Here is a 19,251-nt window from a genome sequence, read left to right on the forward strand (position 1 = left end):
TACATATAAAAACGGATGGGAATTCATCAAGATTAGACAAGAGCTCACAGTACATACATTGAGCACGGCCTAGGTCAAGGCCGTGCTGATCACCACGGCCTGGACTCTAGCCGTGACCAACCATGAGCTTTTAGTCTTCAAAACATGGCACTTTGGGCATAGTTTCCATAGCCACCACGGCCTCCAGCACAGCCCGGGGTGGCTCAGCATCGGCGGGGGCACGGCCATGGTGAAAACCTACTTGGTGAGATCCACAGTTTCAACACGACCTGGACTCTAGCCATGCTGACCAGCACAGCCTTGACCATGGCCATGCTGAGACAATTATATAAGGAAAACTATTTTTTTTAGGGTGAGCTAAGCAAGGAATGTGAGAGAGCCCTGGCGGCTGGTTCGGTTTTTGCATAGTGCTGAGTTCGGGAGAGAGTTGCAGAGAGGAAGAACCCCAGAATTCGCAAGGTTCCGAGTGCAAAATAATAGTGGAGCAATTCAAGAGGCAATTTGGGAGATTCATCGTAGTGAAGATCCAGATTTGGAGCTGTTCATCCAATTCGAGAGAAAAGGGTGTACATGTTTCATTTTCATTATTCTTCCATTGTAATTGATTTCCTTAATTGTTTTAAACATGAACATGTTTAGCTAGATTGATTAAATCCATTGGGATTTCTTTATTATGTTGGCTTAATATTATATTGTTGGATTGTTTGAGTTTGTTTTGTATTCTTCTTGCTTTCAGTATTAATAAGATAATGCATTATTCATGAGACGTTGTGAATGTGTTTAGATTGCTTTATGTGATTGAGAAGTCCATTTGGCAATTGGAATTTTGAATAGCAAGAACTGGTTAATAATCACTTAGAAATAAGAATAATTAACTAGCTGGATTAAGAATTAACAAAGCTTAATAGAGGCGGATTAAAGCGTAATGCTAATTTAAGAATCAATCGTTAGGAAGAGATTCCAACTTTAGGTTATTAGGTTTAGGAATTCGGTTATCTCGAGAGAGAAACTAAATTCAGTTAAGAATTCGTCCACGGGTAGCATAATTAGACTCGTCAATCCTTTATCTTTTGTTTGATTGCCAACTAGTTTAGGTTCCCTTTAGGTTTGCTTTCTTGTCTTGGTTATTTCATTTATCCATTCATTCTTGCATCTCCCTTAGAACTTAGCTTGTAGCTATTAGTTAGTTTAGAAATTATTCATCATTCATTTTAGGTTAATATAGCAAAGAACAAAGTAGTAACTCCGGGCTTTTACTTTCCCGAGGAATACGACCTTGATGCTCGCCATAAGTGCTAGACTGCATCGATAGATTCACTGCCTTAGATTGTAGCTAACACAAATAGCCCATCAGCTAGTCTCTGTGACTGATTAACGTGTTTCTGATTAGGTTGTAAAGTCTTACAGTACCGTGGTCGCTAATGCAATTAGATGCGTGCTCAAACCCGCCACCCATAACATGACAGTTGATCCTTTAACCAACTGACTTTGTCCTAATGTTTTAGGAAAACATGTTGATAGTATAAATCTTAAGATACCTTTAGTTTGGGAGATTTGTTGCTATGCCTTGTTTATGATATGTGCATTCTTTAAATGTATGCGATTGCATAGTCATGAGCATTAATGTAGTTTGTATCTTCATCGGAAGATATTGAAGTTAATATATGATATTATTGTATAAAATCTTAAGGCCTGTGTCAATCTTAAGCAAAGACTTAGAGTGTTAATAGTTATAGTCTTAGTTATATGTCTTATGATGGATGCAGATTTGTCGAGATAAATACAGTTAAGACATGCAGGCTTATAGTTGAAGTCATAAAGGATATCTCATGCAAACCTGGATTGCATAAAGGAAAGAAGTTCATGATTGGCAAGAGAAAATAGCATGTATTCATTAGATTATAAAGTGAGTGCTTGCTTCAATACCGCATCATGTTCATGTTGATAAAATTGTTTGATGTGTGTGAATATGGAAGGTACTACGTTGCCTTATAATATAGCCACCACTATGATTCCTTATAAAAAGGCTTATTGGATTTAATAAAGACTTAGAGTAGTCTTTAGAGCAATATTATTTTTTAAAACTTTAATATCACAGAATAATTTTTGTTTATAAAAATTATAATTTCAAATTTTTTTTAAAATGAGTACTGGCTAAATTGAAAATGAAATTTGATATTATATTAATAAGTTGAGATAAATATTAATATAATATGAGACATAAATTGGATATAAAATAAGTAATTTAATTTAGCGAATTTAATACTCTGATTTATTATATTGAGTGTTTGGATGGAAACTATAGATATATGATGGAAAGAACCATAGAATCTCTACCATCTAGATAAGATTTTTAAGCATAAATTTTCAAATTAAGACTAATTTGTTTACATAATATTCAAAATAAGGTATGTTCTTCGATCAAAATTGTTATATCTAAGCTCTTGTGTTAAAAATGCAGATATGTTTGAACTCAAATAGTAACATATCCTCCTTCGGCTCCATCATTTTAACTGAAGTTGCTAATGCTTGCACTTTCATGGTGCGCTTTGGTTCATATCCTATGTCACCATGTTCCCCCAGTTGTACAGATTATTGGACCAGTTTTCCTCGTGTTTCAGGTCTCTGCAAGACTTCTATACCGGTTAATATGATCAAGTCATGATTGTATAAGCTAGGAAGTATGGCGTTAGTTCTTCTTAACAGTGATTATTAACTCTTACATCTCGGCGTGCTCAACCATGAAAGTGAACTTAGAAGTCTCTATAATTCCTCAATCGTTGCTTGACATTTCAAAATCTTGACGGGTTTATAGAAGCATAGGAGAAAACTTAAATAGAATTATAAATGTCAAGATGGTTCAAAAAAATTTTAATTTCATCTTTCAGGTCTTTTCTTTTGCAGGAGCCTTCAAATTTCAGCAGTGATGAATAAACTATAATTCCTACAATGGCCCTAGCAAAGACACAACAGATGCATGGGAAACAATAACATGGGTTTCTGACAATATCTTAGTGTCAGGATCAGGCATGATCTTTGGAAAACCATTGATTGTCAAGTGAAGAAAATTTACACGAGTCCTGTGTGTTTCTGATTCTGATGTTTTTAGTACAGAAACTAATTGCACGGTTGTGGCTCTTGTAAGCACTCTCTGCCACATTCACGTGCGCTTCCACGTGCATATGAAGCAGTTATGCCGTATGGTATGGTACCTCACTTCACAACTACCCCTTTTAACTTTTTTTCTTTTTCATCTTTCTACTCTGCTCTCCAAATTGCATTATAAACTTCTCCAATTGAGGATCTGATGCCTCTTTACAAAGTTAAATAAATAACTACCCTCATTTCGGGAGTTCCTTAAATTACACAATTTAATTTCATAATTTGTGAAAATATTAGATAATTCAATAAAATCTCATTGTTTTTTATAATTATAAAAAAAATATATCTTATTCAAATTGCGATATACTAAATTTGCTTAGGAATACAAGTCTTACTATTTTTAGATTTATAGTTTAATTAAAAATTTGACTAATTGCAACTATGGCATAGACATATATTTTATTAAACTCACTGGAGTCGGCATTTATTGATAACATTAGTACTTGAATTATTAAAATCAATTACAAATTAATATTTTGAAATTGATTTTAAGTATTAAATTATATATATATATATATATATATATATATATATATGCAATATGAATTAAGAATTAAAAAGATTCGTGATTTGAATTCCACCTCCAAGTGGAAAATTTAATTAAATAAATCATTCTATTTAGGATTTTAAGACAACATTTAATTTGGCAACTCCATTCAATAGGGGGGGAAGTACACCTATATTGTGGATATATGGGCAAAAGCCAATAGCCTAATTGGTTGCTCCATTGACCCTTGTTATATTTCAGGATCCATCCAAAACTGCTTCCAAAGGACAGCAAGCTTTATCCAATTAAAGCTTTTCTTTATTTATTTTTCTATTAATAATATAGTCTTAATATCAAGTCAATGCCAAGTTATTCTTCTCTATTTAATGCCGGTATACTTTAAAAAAACCTTACAAAGCACCTTCTATATAATTTCCTCTCTTATCTTCCTCTCACTGTAATTATATCATGGAAGATATAACAAGGCCAAAGTACTCATGTAACCCTACTTCAGCTCCTACTTCAAAGCTAACCATGCACAAAGATTCACATGTAATATCCAAACTCAAGCCTAAGGTCCGCATAATTCATATATTTGCACCAGAAATCATCAAGACTGATGTTGAAAATTTCAGAGAGCTTGTTCAAAGGCTCACTGGCAAGCCCGGTGATAATCGAGATCATGAAAGCAGTAACAAAGGCAGCAGTGGCATGAAGAAGAACAAGAAAACAAGAAGCTCTTCAATCTGCAATAAGCTGATGAAGAAGAAGAAGAGTACTAGTTTCTCCATGCAATTGGAAGATTATGGGATATCTAGTTTGATTCAAGAAGATAAAGTTAAAATGGAGGAAGAAAATGAGATATGGGGAAGTAATGGTGAGAATTCAAATGAATTCTTTGATGGGTTTTCAGATTTTAATGGTTTTATACATGGTTTGAGTGACAATGTTTCATTAGCAACCCCACTGTCTTCTCACCTGTAATTGCTTGGAGACATGCACTTAGCTTGACAACATAAAATTAAGCTTGAATTGGTTATAATTAGTTAAGGTAGCTTTCTAGGGTTTGTTTCTTGATTTATATTTTGTGTTTTGACTTTGTTTTACAGCAGTATATGAGAGAATATGGCTTCTTTTCTTAAGGGGTCTGCAGATTTGGATTGGTACCATTTTCCTTGTGTACCTCAATCTTTGACATAATTATTGGGTTTGAGATGCACAATTTTTATAGTGAAATAAGTCTCTCTCTTATGAGAAAGTTTTATTTCAAGAAAAAAGGGCTTGAGAACATTTCTTTCTTTCCTATTTTTTTCTCCCCTTTGATTGTTGTGTAATTTGTCTTGTCACCTCTCATTACATTTGCTGACCTTGTTAATTCCTTCATTTCAGTAACACTTTTCTCTTTGGATTACAATGTTATTCACCATTTTGATTATTTAATTTTTTATTCTTTTTAGAAAAAGAAAAAAAAAGTAGCTTTCAGGAATTAACAAAGAGACTTGTGGCTATTTAAATCTCCAAGAATTTCCTATTTTGTTTAGATAGTATATACACAGATCGGCAAATAGTCGGTTGGGTTGAAAACCGAATCAAATTTCTATATTCCAAACTGAGTTGAATCCAACTGAGGATATTTTTTTCGATTTTTCAAATTTTTTATTTTACATAAATACAATAAAAATAATTTATTTTTACTAAAAAATAATTAATTAATATAAAATATATTTTAAATATTAAGTTTTTAATAATATTAATATTTTAATAATATTAATATTTTAATAATAGATAAAATGAACAAAACCAAATTTATTATGATATACTTTTTCTTAATCGAACAAACAAACAAATTAGAAAATAATCAATTATTTTTAATTTGGGGAGTTTTGTTCACCATTGACTTAGAGTTTTTTTTTTTTTTAAAGTAAAAGATTAATCAAAAAATTTTATGCAAAAAGATGAGTCATATAAGACGTCCCTTTCAATAGAAAGCACTCGCCAACCACAAGTAATGAGCTATGAAAAAGAGGACATGATACTTGTAGAGTACCAACTATAAATAATGATAAACTGAATAATTAATTAATTGACAATCACAATTCATTCGCGCCTTCAGAGAAGAAAACCCAATTGAGATGAGATGCCCTAACTAGAATTGAGTTTAGCATCATACCAAACACCTTGGTTAACTCAATTTATGAATATCAAAATTTTTCTTTTACTTATTTATTTTTTTGAGTGTTAGAAAAATATTTAAGTATTTTATATTTTAATATTTTATAATTAATATATATTAATTATTTTAAATTAATAATATATATTACTGATTTATCAGTTTGATATATATAAAAAGATATACACTTAGTTATGTAAAAATTGTATTTCTTTTAATACCCTAAATAGGTGATTAAGTTATATTCACTAGTTGAAATCCATGAAAAAATTTATTTCATTTGAAAAAAATATATAAATATAAGATAAAATGAAAATAATAAAGTTGAAAGAGACATTTTGGTGTTATAAAATATATTAACTTATCCATGTGGAATTCATTTAAAAATTCTATCTATTTTGTTAGAATTTAGTTTAAATATAATCAATTTCATATAAATTTGATTATGTAGAATACTAAATTAACTTTTATTTAAAGTATATAAATTTTATAAATTTTATGAATTTCAACCGAACACCATATTAATCTCAAATATGAAATCATTACAAAGTTGTAAAGATATAAAATTCTTAATTGAATATTCTAACAAGTTGAATAGCTTTCAAAATGAAAACCATTAGAAACGAGTTGCAATATTATTTTTTTGGGTTTCTGATTTCAGGTGTATTATATTTAATGATTGGATGAATGATATTTTAGAGTAATTATAAAATATATAATATGTACAGCTATGTATATATTAACTAAATATAATAAATCAAAATCTGATTCAATGTGGTCTTTAAAAAAAAAATTATATAAATAAAAAAAAAAAAAGAGTTAAGATTAAGATCTTACACAAGTTGAAATATATATACATATATATATTACTAGACTAGTGTATGGCATTGTAGTCTTAAAAATTCAATGACACAAGTGCGGCTACTATCCATATTTGATCAGTTCATACCGACCTTCCTGAAGCCCCATCAATATAATTATTAGCAAATTATTAGTAAAATAATCTGTCTAAAGTTGCCTCCCCAATAGAACAGTATCATCACCATAACAGGATTGCACGACAAGTTTTATTGTAATTATAACAGAACATTGATACTCTTGAGAAGTTGTATGGTTAGACCACCACTACCAAAAAAAAAATCAGAGAAAGGGAAAGCAGGCAGTTTATTCCTTTGCAGCTAAAAAATAACTTGTAAATTTTTGTGTTTATTATTATAATACAAGCTTTACATATGATACAGAAAAACATAAATTTGGTTGCATTATGGCAACCTTTAGGTAGAAACAACTACAATCTATAATCCGGGTGGTCAATCACACATCTGCTGCTATATAGAGCCATAGGGGTTTGAAATGGACGTTGAAGAATATGGTATGCAGCAATAGAGTTTTCCATATTGATATAGTGACACCAATTGAATAAGAGAATCAAATGGAATACTTTCTGCTCTGGTTTCACCCCATGTAACCTGAAAGCAATTAAGTTGATATCTAAAATTACATTTAACTTTCAAACTGTATTAAAAATGGAGTTTAAAAGGTGAATACAGAATTGCTTATAAATGGAGTTCAGTAAATATGAACGTGATTTTCACTGAAGTTCTCTTCAATAGAGGGGAACTTAATATGTTACATGGTCTTTTGAATGGTTCATTTGGTTTAGTAACTAAACAGGTTGATACATTAAAATTTGAATTAGCCAACTGAAAATAATGCACTCTCTCTAGAAGAAATGGCATACTGGCAAAAAAGGAGATCAAATTGACCAAGGAATTTAGAACAAAAGAATCAATTCCACCAATAATTTTCGATCACCACCCACAGAGCAAAGAGCACAGAAAAAGAGATGACAGAATATAAAGCAAATCATATACTTCTAATGCATAACAACAGTAACGGTGGAGTCCAGGGAATTACCAAGTCTTAGCCACCAATATGTATCATAGGTCTGTTTGCTGTTTTTGCAATGTCAAACATTCCAGCATGTGAAGCTTTCTTCCTTTTGACCTGAAGCATGCAAGAGAAATTTCTTGAGACAGAAAAGCCTTGAGAGCCAAGCAAAATGATAGCAAACGGCTTCAGAGAGATGCTATTATTGTTGAACATCTATTTAATTTCTAGTACTATAAATGCAACATGAGGTTTCCTAGTACCATTAAATTGAAAGCTATGCTTTGACAAATCTATAATTTATATCTGCTAACAGGAAGCTGGCAAAACAATAAACTGTATACCGCTGCTCCGATTATTTCCTTAAGCTCCTGTTCATCAGCACCCTGACGAAGGGGATCTCTTAAGCTAACCTGCAAAGGGAACACACTAGTAAAAAATACAGAGTGAGGGCATTAAAGTGATATGCATTATAACAGAGTAGGCCAAAAAACTATGCAAATAACAACAAACAGTGAACATTCTTAGTAAACCAAGCTAGGACTATTTCTGACGTGTCTGTATCCACTGCCACCATTTTATAATTTCAGGTATATATTCAGTCCATTTTGATCTCAAGAATAAAAGCTTCTTGTTCAAATGTTTCTCTTGCTCTTTTCAACAGCCAATGGTTCCATTCCTCTAGGATGCGCATTAAGATGATCAAAATCAAAAGGTTTTTAGGTTGAGCAAAAGCAACATAACAAACGGAATATGCTATGACACAGGAATAACCTATTGACAAGATTTTCAAATACAACCAAACACATAATAAATGGTGTACGGTGTTATGTGGTAAAGGGCTACAATGACGCAGTTGAAGTAATTAGTGGGCAATTAGTTCTTAACATTTAAGCTAGAAGAAGACTGATTGTGGTTGGAACAAGAGAAAAGATAATAGGTTTAAATAAAACCTCTTTGTCAAAATCCAGAATCAAAATACAATAATAGATGATCTTCTAGCAATTCTTTCTATACTAGCAGTAATAAAAGATTGGGAGAACTTCAGTAAATGTGGTTTAACATATTTTCACTTTATAGTTTTTTTTTTTTTTTCATTTTGGTACCTTGTCAATATGAGCATTAGCAAATAACGGCCAAATTGCATAATACCGTTAGCAAGTGCTGACGTGACAGTTGAAAGAATAGTAGCTATTGTGTGCCACGTTAAAGTCTCTTAAAGGAATTGTACAATTTAGTCGTTATTTGCCAACGGTCATTATTCACAGGATACTAAAGTGGAAAAAAGCAAAGCACAGATCCTAAAGTGAAAATACGTTAAATCACAAGGTAATTTAATGAAGTTTTCTCGAAAAGATTTAATGGAAGTAACCTATTTATATATTAAATGAAAGAAAATTGAACAAAACTAACTGAGACAACATTGAATAAAGGAAACTAAAGAACCTTAAATAAGAAAACTAAAAAAATTTGAACCAAATTTAATTAGAATATCAGAACCACGATAAACTAAGAAAACTGAATATTGTATGTGCTCTTGCATTAATCCCCTCCGTAAACCTTTTCTTCGAAATTCAGCACACGGTCCTTTGTGAAGAATTTTGCATTATGTAGAAAATATCTTCAAAAATTTTCTTATGCTTCCTTGGCAGTTGTTTAACCTTAAATCTAGTCCTACACTCATCATGTGTACTTCATAAAATAAGTCACCATATTAATAATGCAGTCAATGCCTCTCCAAAGTATATTCTCTTTCGCAGGAGGTAAAATTAGCACAATGTATGAAATTTCACATAATCCCAACAGCTTCAGAATCCTTATTATTTAATTGATTCGAAGAAGATGACTATGCAAAGTGGAAAGTGTTGTCGATTCCTATTTCAAAGGTTGCAATGCAGGACTGTCCTCATTCTCGTAGATACCATCCATTTCATTATCTTTCAGTTCAAGTTTTTCTTGGATTGTCAAAATTTCTGCTTTTTCAATGCTTCTGACACTATATTCCCCACACTTCCATTGTCAGTAATAACATCACAACTAAATCTCCAAATGCTCTATAGAAGTAAGAACATGTTGAACAAGAAGAGACTATTTGACAAGAAATAAATCAATCTCTTCCTTTTCATCATCAATATACTCATCATAAATTGGTTCATTGAAATTGCATTCATCGACTTGAACCTCAACTCCACCATTTAAATCAAGAGATTGCTCCTGCAATCCACCTCACGCCACTCAGTTTGTGGGTCCAGCTTCATGAAAAGGGATTTCATCTTTGAATTCATCATCAACATCAAGATCTCCTGGAATCCTGAGGGTGCTCTGGTCACCTTCTGAATTCTCCATTTAGGCTCCCACTTTTTCCAGACGCTGCAAGGCTTTGTACAGCATAGGTCAATTCCTCATTCAATCTCTCCATCTCAGCCATCTCGATTTGTTGGGGCTGGTTGCCTCTACCTCGTCCTTTGCCTCTGCCAACCATGGTTACTAGCTAAAAACCCTTGTGAGAATATGGAATCTTTCGCTGTGATACCAGTTGACACAGTTGAAGGAATTGGTAGGCAATTAGTTCTCAACAATTAGGCTAGAAAAAATTGATTTTGGTTGGAAGAAGAGAAAAGATAATAGATTTAGATAAAACCTCTTTCTTAAAATTTAGAATCAAAATACAATAATAGATGGTCTTCTAGCAACCTTTTTTATGTAGCCATGATAAAGGATCTAATCAAAGTAGCCTACCTAAATATTAACCGAAAGAAACTTAAACAAAAGTAACCTAAACAACATTATTAAATAAATGAAACTTGAGACATTAAATAAAAACTAAAAGACACTTGAACCAACTTAATTAGAATATTAACACCATGATAAATAAAAAATCCGAATCACATATGCTCCTGCATCATAAAGCTAAGATGAGATTACCGCATCCAAAATAAACATTAATCAGGTCCAACATAGATTACTTGACAATTCAGAACCTAGGCTACCTGTGTATGGTCTCAGGTTATGGGATCTAGTTAAAAGGATAATAAGGGCTCATTAGAGAGAACCCTTTGATCTCAAGTTCTTAAGGAACTCGGGCCTTTTTCTTTCTCAGTAAATGCAACTTGATTTTCATTCATAAACTTCTGCATTATAATACAACAGGTGGAAATAACTGCCACTTGATACTTTCCTGCATTCACTAATTCCACATATATAGAAACACTAAACACATCTAATTCCTAGAATAAACTGAACACCACTGACATACAAAGCCGTAATATGATTTCTATAGCTATTAAACTTGAAATTAAGAACCATGACATCAATCCCTTGAAAAGGCACTTATCCTCATGCGCCATGATCCAAGTTTGTGATCTGTTCCAACATACTGGTAAGTGGGACTCAATCTTGAGAGAACCCGACAATCTCTCAAGTACTAAGGGATTGTTCTTCAGCAATCCAATGATCTCGTTAAAATTAGAGCTCATTTGAGAGAACTCTATGATCTCTGAGTTCAAAGGAAACTCGATCCTTTCTGAATTTCTGCAATCTAAACTTTAAAATCTGTTCTTTCAGCATCTCCAACAAAAATAATTTCTTATATTGATGGCCATGTGTATATTTCTCACTACAATTGAAGCTTTTTATTTGATGAAGGATCCCAAGAAAGTTGTTCTAAACAGGCAGCCGTCTCATTCTATTTTGCTTCATTCGCTGCATGTCTTGATCAAACTGCATCTTATCCTGGACTCTGTCGTCTTGATATGTCTTCAGCATGCATCAAATTGTTGCTGAAAGGCACAAAAATCCCCATCAACAACCTGCTCTTGTACCAAGTTGTTACAATCCTAGGTCTTGGGATCTTGTTATGGGGTGATTACACTAAAAGGATAAGGCCTCACTAGAGAGAACCTTTTGATTAGAAGTGCTCAAGGAACTCAGGCCTTTTTTTTTTCTTAGTAAATGCAACTAAATTTTCATTCATCAACTACTGCTTCTAAATACAACAAGTGGAAACAACTGCCACTTGATAACTTCCCATGTCCACTAATTTCAAGTTTAAATACTAGAATAAACTGAATATAAACTGACATACAGAAAAATTAACAGAATTACTATTGCTATTAGACTTGAAATTAAGAACCATAGCATCGGAGCCTGGATTGGTTTGGCACATGAAACTAAAATGGGAACACAAACTTGCTGTCCAGAAATGTGGCATGACAGAGGCATGCATATTTCAGATTGGTTAGTGGAAACAAAATAGCAACTGTCTTGATTGCATATGTAATGATATATATGCAAACATCAATATCGAATATTTAAAAAAATAATAATTTATGGGAGTCACAAAGATTCTTTAATATATGCAGTGTATAATAAATTAGTTTCAATTAAATTGCTTCATTAAGTACTTAAAACAATGTAAGATTTAACGAAATCCATTAATTGACAGAATAGCAATGACAACATTTGTTTATTCAATACCATGGTTGTTTGCACTTCAAAAGGCCAATATTAACTTTTAAATTGCTAATTCTTGAATTATTTTTAGGGAAGAATAATGTAAATATTAGCTGAGATATCAGTAGTATAGCTAGAGATATTCTACTCAAGAGTCAAATCTGTACAGATGCAAATTGGGTTGTTTGTGTCAATGATAGAAGGTCAATATCAGAGTTTTCTACTTTTGTTGCAGGAAATCCAATAACCTGGAGAAGCAAGAAGCAATCTATGGTCTCAAGGAGCAGTGCAGAAGCTGATTCTCAGGCAGCAGCTAATGAAATATGTGAATTATCATGGTTGAAGAAATCAGTTGAGGAGCTAGGTATGAAGTTGAAGCTCATACAGGACTAAACATGTTGACAGGCATTTTATTAAAGAGAAGTTGGAAAATGGGAACCATATGTATGCCATTTGTTTAGATGAGGGATCAGCTCGCAGATGTGTTCACTAAAGAAATAAGTGTTTGAAGGTTTAATCAGCATGCGTGGTTTGGTTGATGTGTACAAACTAGCTTGAGGGGGAGTATTGAATTATTTTTTAAGGAATAATCATATAAATATTAGCTCAGAAATTACTAGTACAGCTAGACATATCATAACATATATAAAGGTGTGAAAGGAGGAGGATAGGCAGATTTACTAATATGGCCTTATTGATTGTTTAGTTAATTAATTGGGTTATTAGGTAATTTATTAATTAAATTTATTAAAAATAGAAAAACTAATAATTACTTAAGTATGAGTTTAACTCTAGAAGTCCAACTCTTTTAAGATTTTACATTGAATAAATTTTAAGAGTTAATAACAATTAGGATAAAATTAATGAAAACAAGTTTTTATTAGGATTAATACTTTACTAGTTGTTTACTCGTACATTGCACGACCGTTATTATTATTTTGATTATAAAATCAAATTGATAGATACAATTTAATAAAATTTTCAATATTTGATATTGATTTATAAGATTTTAAACAATAGCAAACTAACTACTTTAAAATATTTTTAATTTTTTTAAAATTCTAAGATTTTATTAATACAATAATATAAAAATTATTTAATAATTAATTTTAATATTATATAAATTAGCATATCATTATAATTGATATTACTATTTTTAGAATTAAAAATTTATTATATAATTAAAACCTTAATTTATTATTGAATATAATATTAAAAATCTAATTTAAGATGTTATTTTCTAGATTAGAATTATAATGTAATTACAAAACTAATTTATTAGTTAATATAATATTAAAATATAATTAATATGTTATTTCTTAAGACAGAATCAGTATCATTATCTGATTAAGAAACTATTTATTAGTTAATATAATATTAAAATATAATTAATGTGCTTTTTTTTAGGATTAGAGTTAGTGTTCAATTAGGAATATAATTTATAAATCAATCAATTAATAGAAAAAACTATAAAATTATACATAAGCTTGAATTTCATGTGTCAAAAGCAACATGTCAAAATACAAATCTTATGTGTAAGAAATTAAGCATACATGTCAAAAAGATTTTAGTTCTCAGAAATTAATATATATAGATAGATTCCTAAACTTGTAATTTTTTGTTCTTCAAATTGACTTGCCTCTGCCAGAGTAAATTTTTATTTCATCCTGTGGTCTGAGTTTTTATTACATCCTTGTGTTTTGATTTCAATAATTTTTTCATCCTTTTAATTTAAAAATAAATAAAAATGTTCTTAACTTTTAAACATATGTGTCTGTATATATATATATATATATATATATACACACATTATTTTCATGTTATATTTAAGTTTTTCACTTTTATTAAACTCAAATTTTAGGTAATCATATTTTAATATCGTTCTGAATAAAAATCATGTTTAAGTACCATTTAAAAATAACATTAAGCAAAACAAACTCAATAACAATTAAAATATCCATGCATAATCATATGAAAGTGTGATAATCAATTACCATTTAAGAACTCTTAATTTAACTTTTATTAGGATACAAAATTAATATTGAATTAGATAATTCTATAATTATAATCCCATACAAACCAATTAAAAAAAATTTAAATGCTATATATTATGTATGAACATATATAGGAATTCATAAACCCCACCACAAACATCTAATCTATTTAAGAGTTTGCATTAGATTCTAAAAAGAAATTTTTTTTTTCTGAATGCTCAACACAAAAATAAAAAATGTTGAGTAATTTTGTAATGTATTACTGGTCAAATATTTATAACAAGAGTCTTTATTATGATGTTAAATCGAAAGGTTGTTTGCTGTGGATATGAAACAAGCAATTTTCATGATCATAGACCTAGAAAGAATTAGCAGTAATCTAAGAACTATGACACACTTATTTATTATTAACTTTAAAAAACAAAAGATATTTTTGTTAATAATAAATGGATTCTTCTATTTACAAAAATAATATAAAATTTAAATAAATGGATTATAATTTGAAGAAAATTTCACTTTTTAATATTGAAAGTGCTTATGATTTTGAATTTAATAAGTTTTTATCTTAATCAAATCTAATTATTTAACGGATTTATAAATATAATAAATGAGTCGATTTATTTAAAAAGAAAGAGTGGAATTTAGATCAATATTGAATTCTAAGGACTGTACTAAACTTTTTATGATTTTAAATTTTAACAGTAATTACATTTTATTTTATCAAAGTAAATAATAACAAATTTCAGTTACTAAATTATTATTATTATTATTATTATTAGTAATCTCTTAGTTAAAATTTTTATATATTTTTGTTAAATTTACTAATTAAATATTTCCTTAAAAAACAAGAAAATAACTTCTTTAAAGTAGAATTTCAATCTTATAGGAAAATTATGAAATATATTTATTATCTTCAATTGGATCTTAAACCAAAATAATTATATAACACCTATACTAGGATTAGACTAATAAAAGAGTGCATTAACATTTCAATTATTAATAATCACGTGCATCGCACGTGCGTAGAGAATTATTCATTTATTTATTTAATTCCGTAATGATAAATAACAAAATAAAACATTTAAAAAACAAAAGAAAACCATAATTAAAATTTATTCATTCAATAGTGCCATGAGCAGTGCATATCATCTAAAATAATAAATTATTAACTCGTCATTAGACTTTAAGATAATTTCAAAGTAATTGACATACTTTAGACATAAAAAATTCCTAAAATTTTTATAATAATTTGGATTTTACATTTTAAAAATTCTTGAAAAATAAATTATCAAACTTCCATTTAATTATACTTATCCTAAACAGTGATAATGGCTTAAATATATTTTAGATATCTTAACCAAAATATAATATTAGGAATAAAAAAATTTTAATTTTATAATTTTTTAAAGAAAAGAACAATTCATACTAGAAAGTGTTTGCTAAGTATAATTATTTTATATTGTATAATTATTTAATTATATTAATATGCTTTTACAGCATATCTAAATCTTGATTTTTCTTCAACAATATATTAAATTTATTTATTGATAGCTATGCAAATAATCAGTATAAATTTCATAAGTCATAACTAGATTCAGTTAAAGATGAATTTACTATAGAAAAGGATTCTATCATTATCTTAACACTGAAAACATTTATGATGATAAATTTAAGAATATATATATATATATATATATATATATATATATATATTATTTTGAAGTTATACCGAGTCAAATAATTAATATTCATGTGCAATGCATGTGAATAAAAAAACTAGTCCTATTTAAGAGTAAAATCCATAAAGATTTTTTTATTATAGGTGTTTCCTTCTACTTCATTTTTTTTCTCTTGTAATTTCCCTATATATCTAGGCCTCCCGTGTACAAGAAAAAAAAAAAAAAAAAAGCCGAATACAAATATTTATCTACTGTTACTTTACCAATGATCCATAATCGGTAATGTGAAATCTGGAATGCAAATCTCTAGGGAAGCAATGTTTCTGGTTTTAGTAATTAGAACAATAAGTGGCCAGTCATTAGCACAATGAAATGCGCCAATTTCATGATCTACACTTCTGAATTTATGAACCAAAAAGAATAAACAATGTTTTTAATGCCAGACAAACAACATCACACGGAATAATAGCAAGATAAGCATATAAATTTTCAGAAGTTAATTAAGTTAGGATTGGGAAAAGTTCTCGGTGCATGAATATAGGAACATGAAGAAATGACAATTATATAAGTTGAGTAACTTAAAAGAGATTAAGCAGCAATTAAATCCATCCCAAATGACACAAGTGAATAAAAATATAAGACAGCTAGATGGTTCACCTCTGAAGGACCAAAGAGGCATACTTTGAAGTTGCCATCAGCTAAAAGTCGCAATCTATTGCAACCAGCACAGAAATGCTCAGTCATTGAGGTAATAAAAGAAACAGCACCAAGATGCCCATCTATCTTGAAGTTCTTTGCTGTATCTGATGGGTGATCCTGAAGTCTCCTTATCTCTGTAAACTTCTTCGCCTGTTCAAATACATGGTGTTACTAAGCGATCCACGAGAGACACCAAAAAATCTCAAACAAGGTCACCTGTCAGTGTTTCTACCTTACCACTCTATCCAACATTTCTGAGTAGGGAACAAGTTTCTTGACATTCCAGACATTTCCATCAAAAGGCATGAACTCAATAAACCTAATATTAATCGGTCTATTGCGAGTCAACTCTACAAAATCACAGATCTCATCATCATTGAATCCACGCATTACAACACAATTCACCTAACAGCAACCAAAACACAGGGGAAAAAGATTCAAAATCACATTGGATGTAGTATTAGAAACAAAAACAATGGATGAGATGCATCTCATCTTTGGAGAAGTAAATAACGTGTTATACTGATTAAGAAAAAAAAAGGGTGAAAATCTGGGGTAAAAGAAAACGACACAAAGTCACAAACAAGGCACATACTTTTACAGGATTGTACCCACAGTCCACAGCAGCATTAATTGACTCCATAACCCTTTCATGCCCTTTCCGCCTGGTCATAAATTCAAATTTAGCAGGGACCAATGTATCTAAGCTGATATTTATAGAATTAAGCCCACAATCTTTTAGCTTTGGGAGTTTTCTTGAAAGAGTAATTCCATTGGTAGTCATGGCCAACATCTTGAGCCCTTTTAAGTTAGATAACTCTAAGCATATCTCTTCAATATCCTTCCTAATAGTCGGCTCACCACCAGTCAAACGAATTTTATCCACTCCAGAACTGACAAAGAGATTGGCCAGACGAACAATCTCCTTCTGGGAGAGTAACTGAGGGTTAGGAGTGAGCTCCACTCCCTCAGATGGCATACAGTATTGACACCGTAAATTGCAACGTTCAGTCAAGGAGATCCTCAAGTATGTGTGCATTCTTCCAAAAGAATCAATTAACATATCAGAAATTGAATTAGTATTTGGTGAATCTTCTGATGGTAACTTAGCACAAGAAGTTGCATACGCCTTCAAAACAAATCCATCCCTACTTAAACCCTGAAAATTGCATCGGGGTTCGCATTCGACCTGCATATTCAAGTATGAAAAATTTCATGTTTCGAACTTCAACAAAATGACACAGCTTAAGAAAAAGATTCCACACTACTCCAGATTACATGTAAGCATTATAATGGAAGAACAAACAATATCCACCATTAAATTTAACTAAACTGACCCTTAAAATATTTTACTGATAGAAGAGTGATAATTACTGGATATTTCACTCAATCCTACTTTAAAATATAAATACCTGCATTAAAAGACAGTGATTGCAACAGCAGATAGTGGTGTTTCAAGAGAAGAAATTTCTTAAGAAACATAATTAAACTAACTGAGAAGTAAAAAATAAAAATCAGCGCCCACAGGCTTAGCCTGACCGCAGGTGGGTATCTCAACTCGAGCAAATTTGGAATATAAGAAAAAAATTAAGATATTTTTATAAAAGTGATAAATTCCCAAAAGCAGCAAGTTAATAGATAATAGCAAAAAGACATAATTACAAGCTACACATGTTTTTTTCCAGGAAAATATCAATTAATCAGCAGAGCACAAACAAAGAGAAATGAAGAATCCTTATAATATCAAAGCCAAACAATCAATATTTTTATAGAACTAAAATAAAGTAAAGTGAAAATACTCACTAGAGAACAAGCAGAATTTCTGAAACCCAAATGCCAATTAGCAATCTTTGAAAGGCACCGCTTCATCATAGTTGCAAAAATCAAACTACAAACTTAAGTAATGATCAAAATCCTTACAGGTCAAATCGACAAAATAATTAAAAAAAAAAATCAGATTAAGCAAAGTTCTAAGTGATTGATTTTCGGAGGAAAGAAGGGAGAGTATTGTTCCACAATCTTCTTATTATTCTTGTTATTAGAAAAGCAACCTCTCAGTTTATAGCATAAAACACGTGTGTTCCATTCCATCTGCATCTTTTGCCTTTTGAACCGATTGATTCTCATCCAAAGGTTCAGTTCTGCGACTCTACCTCCCATTTGAGCCAACCCGGATAATAAAATTAAAAAAAATACCACCAATGCTGACGTATAAAACGTCAATGTTTGGCATCGTTCATCCTAATATTTTTCTTTGGGATATAAGGATTATGTGGTTTCATTTATTGGTGAAAAACAGATATGTGATTTATTTTGTAATTCATCATGAAGTTTAATAAATTACTGTAAATTACTATCAAATATGCTAATGTTTATATTGACTTTAATATGGTTTTGTTATTTCATATTTTTTAGTTTATTTTATGATATATTTATATTTTATATTTTTTTGTTTAATACTTCAATATCAAATTAATTAATATTATTAATTTTTTATAAAGTGTGTTTCAAATTAAATTCAATTTTAATACAATAATAGTTCTCAAGTAATTTGACAGCTAAAATTATTATGACTTAAATAAATGATAATAATACATATTTTATAATAGAGTATTATAAGTCAACTTGTCATGTCTAGAAGACATGATTGAACAAGTCTATATTCCACTGTAGTTTAGACTCTTGGAAGATGTATTATGGTCGAACTCTATCTGAAGA

At 30.2% G+C, this 19,251-nt stretch overlaps 3 protein-coding genes across 4 annotated transcripts; 2 read left to right on the forward strand and 1 right to left on the reverse strand.

The window, feature by feature from the left end:
* Positions 1-4,031: 4,031 nt before the first annotated feature.
* LOC112538440 (VQ motif-containing protein 17-like) lies at positions 4,032-4,791 on the forward strand. The gene has a single exon (XM_025160139.2). It carries the CDS (start codon positions 4,118-4,120, stop codon positions 4,631-4,633), a length of 516 nt encoding a protein of 171 aa, XP_025015907.1. The 5' UTR covers positions 4,032-4,117; the 3' UTR covers positions 4,634-4,791.
* LOC8289314 (VQ motif-containing protein 17) lies at positions 4,118-4,633 on the forward strand. Its single transcript, XM_002512143.1, has one exon. The coding sequence runs from the start codon at positions 4,118-4,120 to the stop codon at positions 4,631-4,633; it is 516 nt and encodes a 171-aa protein (XP_002512189.1).
* Positions 4,792-6,964: 2,173 nt separating the features above from the next.
* On the reverse strand, positions 6,965-18,803 carry LOC8289313 (GTP 3',8-cyclase, mitochondrial). 2 transcript variants are annotated; one of them, XM_002512142.4, is made up of 7 exons: positions 18,337-18,792; positions 17,129-17,722; positions 16,771-16,938; positions 16,492-16,683; positions 8,054-8,122; positions 7,737-7,826; positions 6,965-7,288 (listed from the first exon to the last, which is right to left on the reverse strand). In XM_002512142.4, exons 1-6 carry the CDS (start codon positions 18,403-18,405, stop codon positions 7,743-7,745), a joined length of 1,176 nt encoding a protein of 391 aa, XP_002512188.2. In that variant the 5' UTR covers positions 18,406-18,792; the 3' UTR covers positions 6,965-7,288; positions 7,737-7,742. The 2 variants fall into 2 exon arrangements, with proteins under 2 accessions (XP_002512188.2, XP_048231352.1); XM_048375395.1 differs by lacking the exons at positions 6,965-7,288; positions 7,737-7,826; positions 8,054-8,122 and adding an exon at positions 8,129-11,488 and having other exon boundaries at positions 18,337-18,803.
* Between the last annotated feature and the right edge of the window lie 448 nt (positions 18,804-19,251).

This window comes from Ricinus communis, chromosome 6 (genome assembly GCF_019578655.1).
Source record: "Ricinus communis isolate WT05 ecotype wild-type chromosome 6, ASM1957865v1, whole genome shotgun sequence".
Lineage (NCBI taxonomy): Eukaryota > Viridiplantae > Streptophyta > Magnoliopsida > Malpighiales > Euphorbiaceae > Ricinus > Ricinus communis.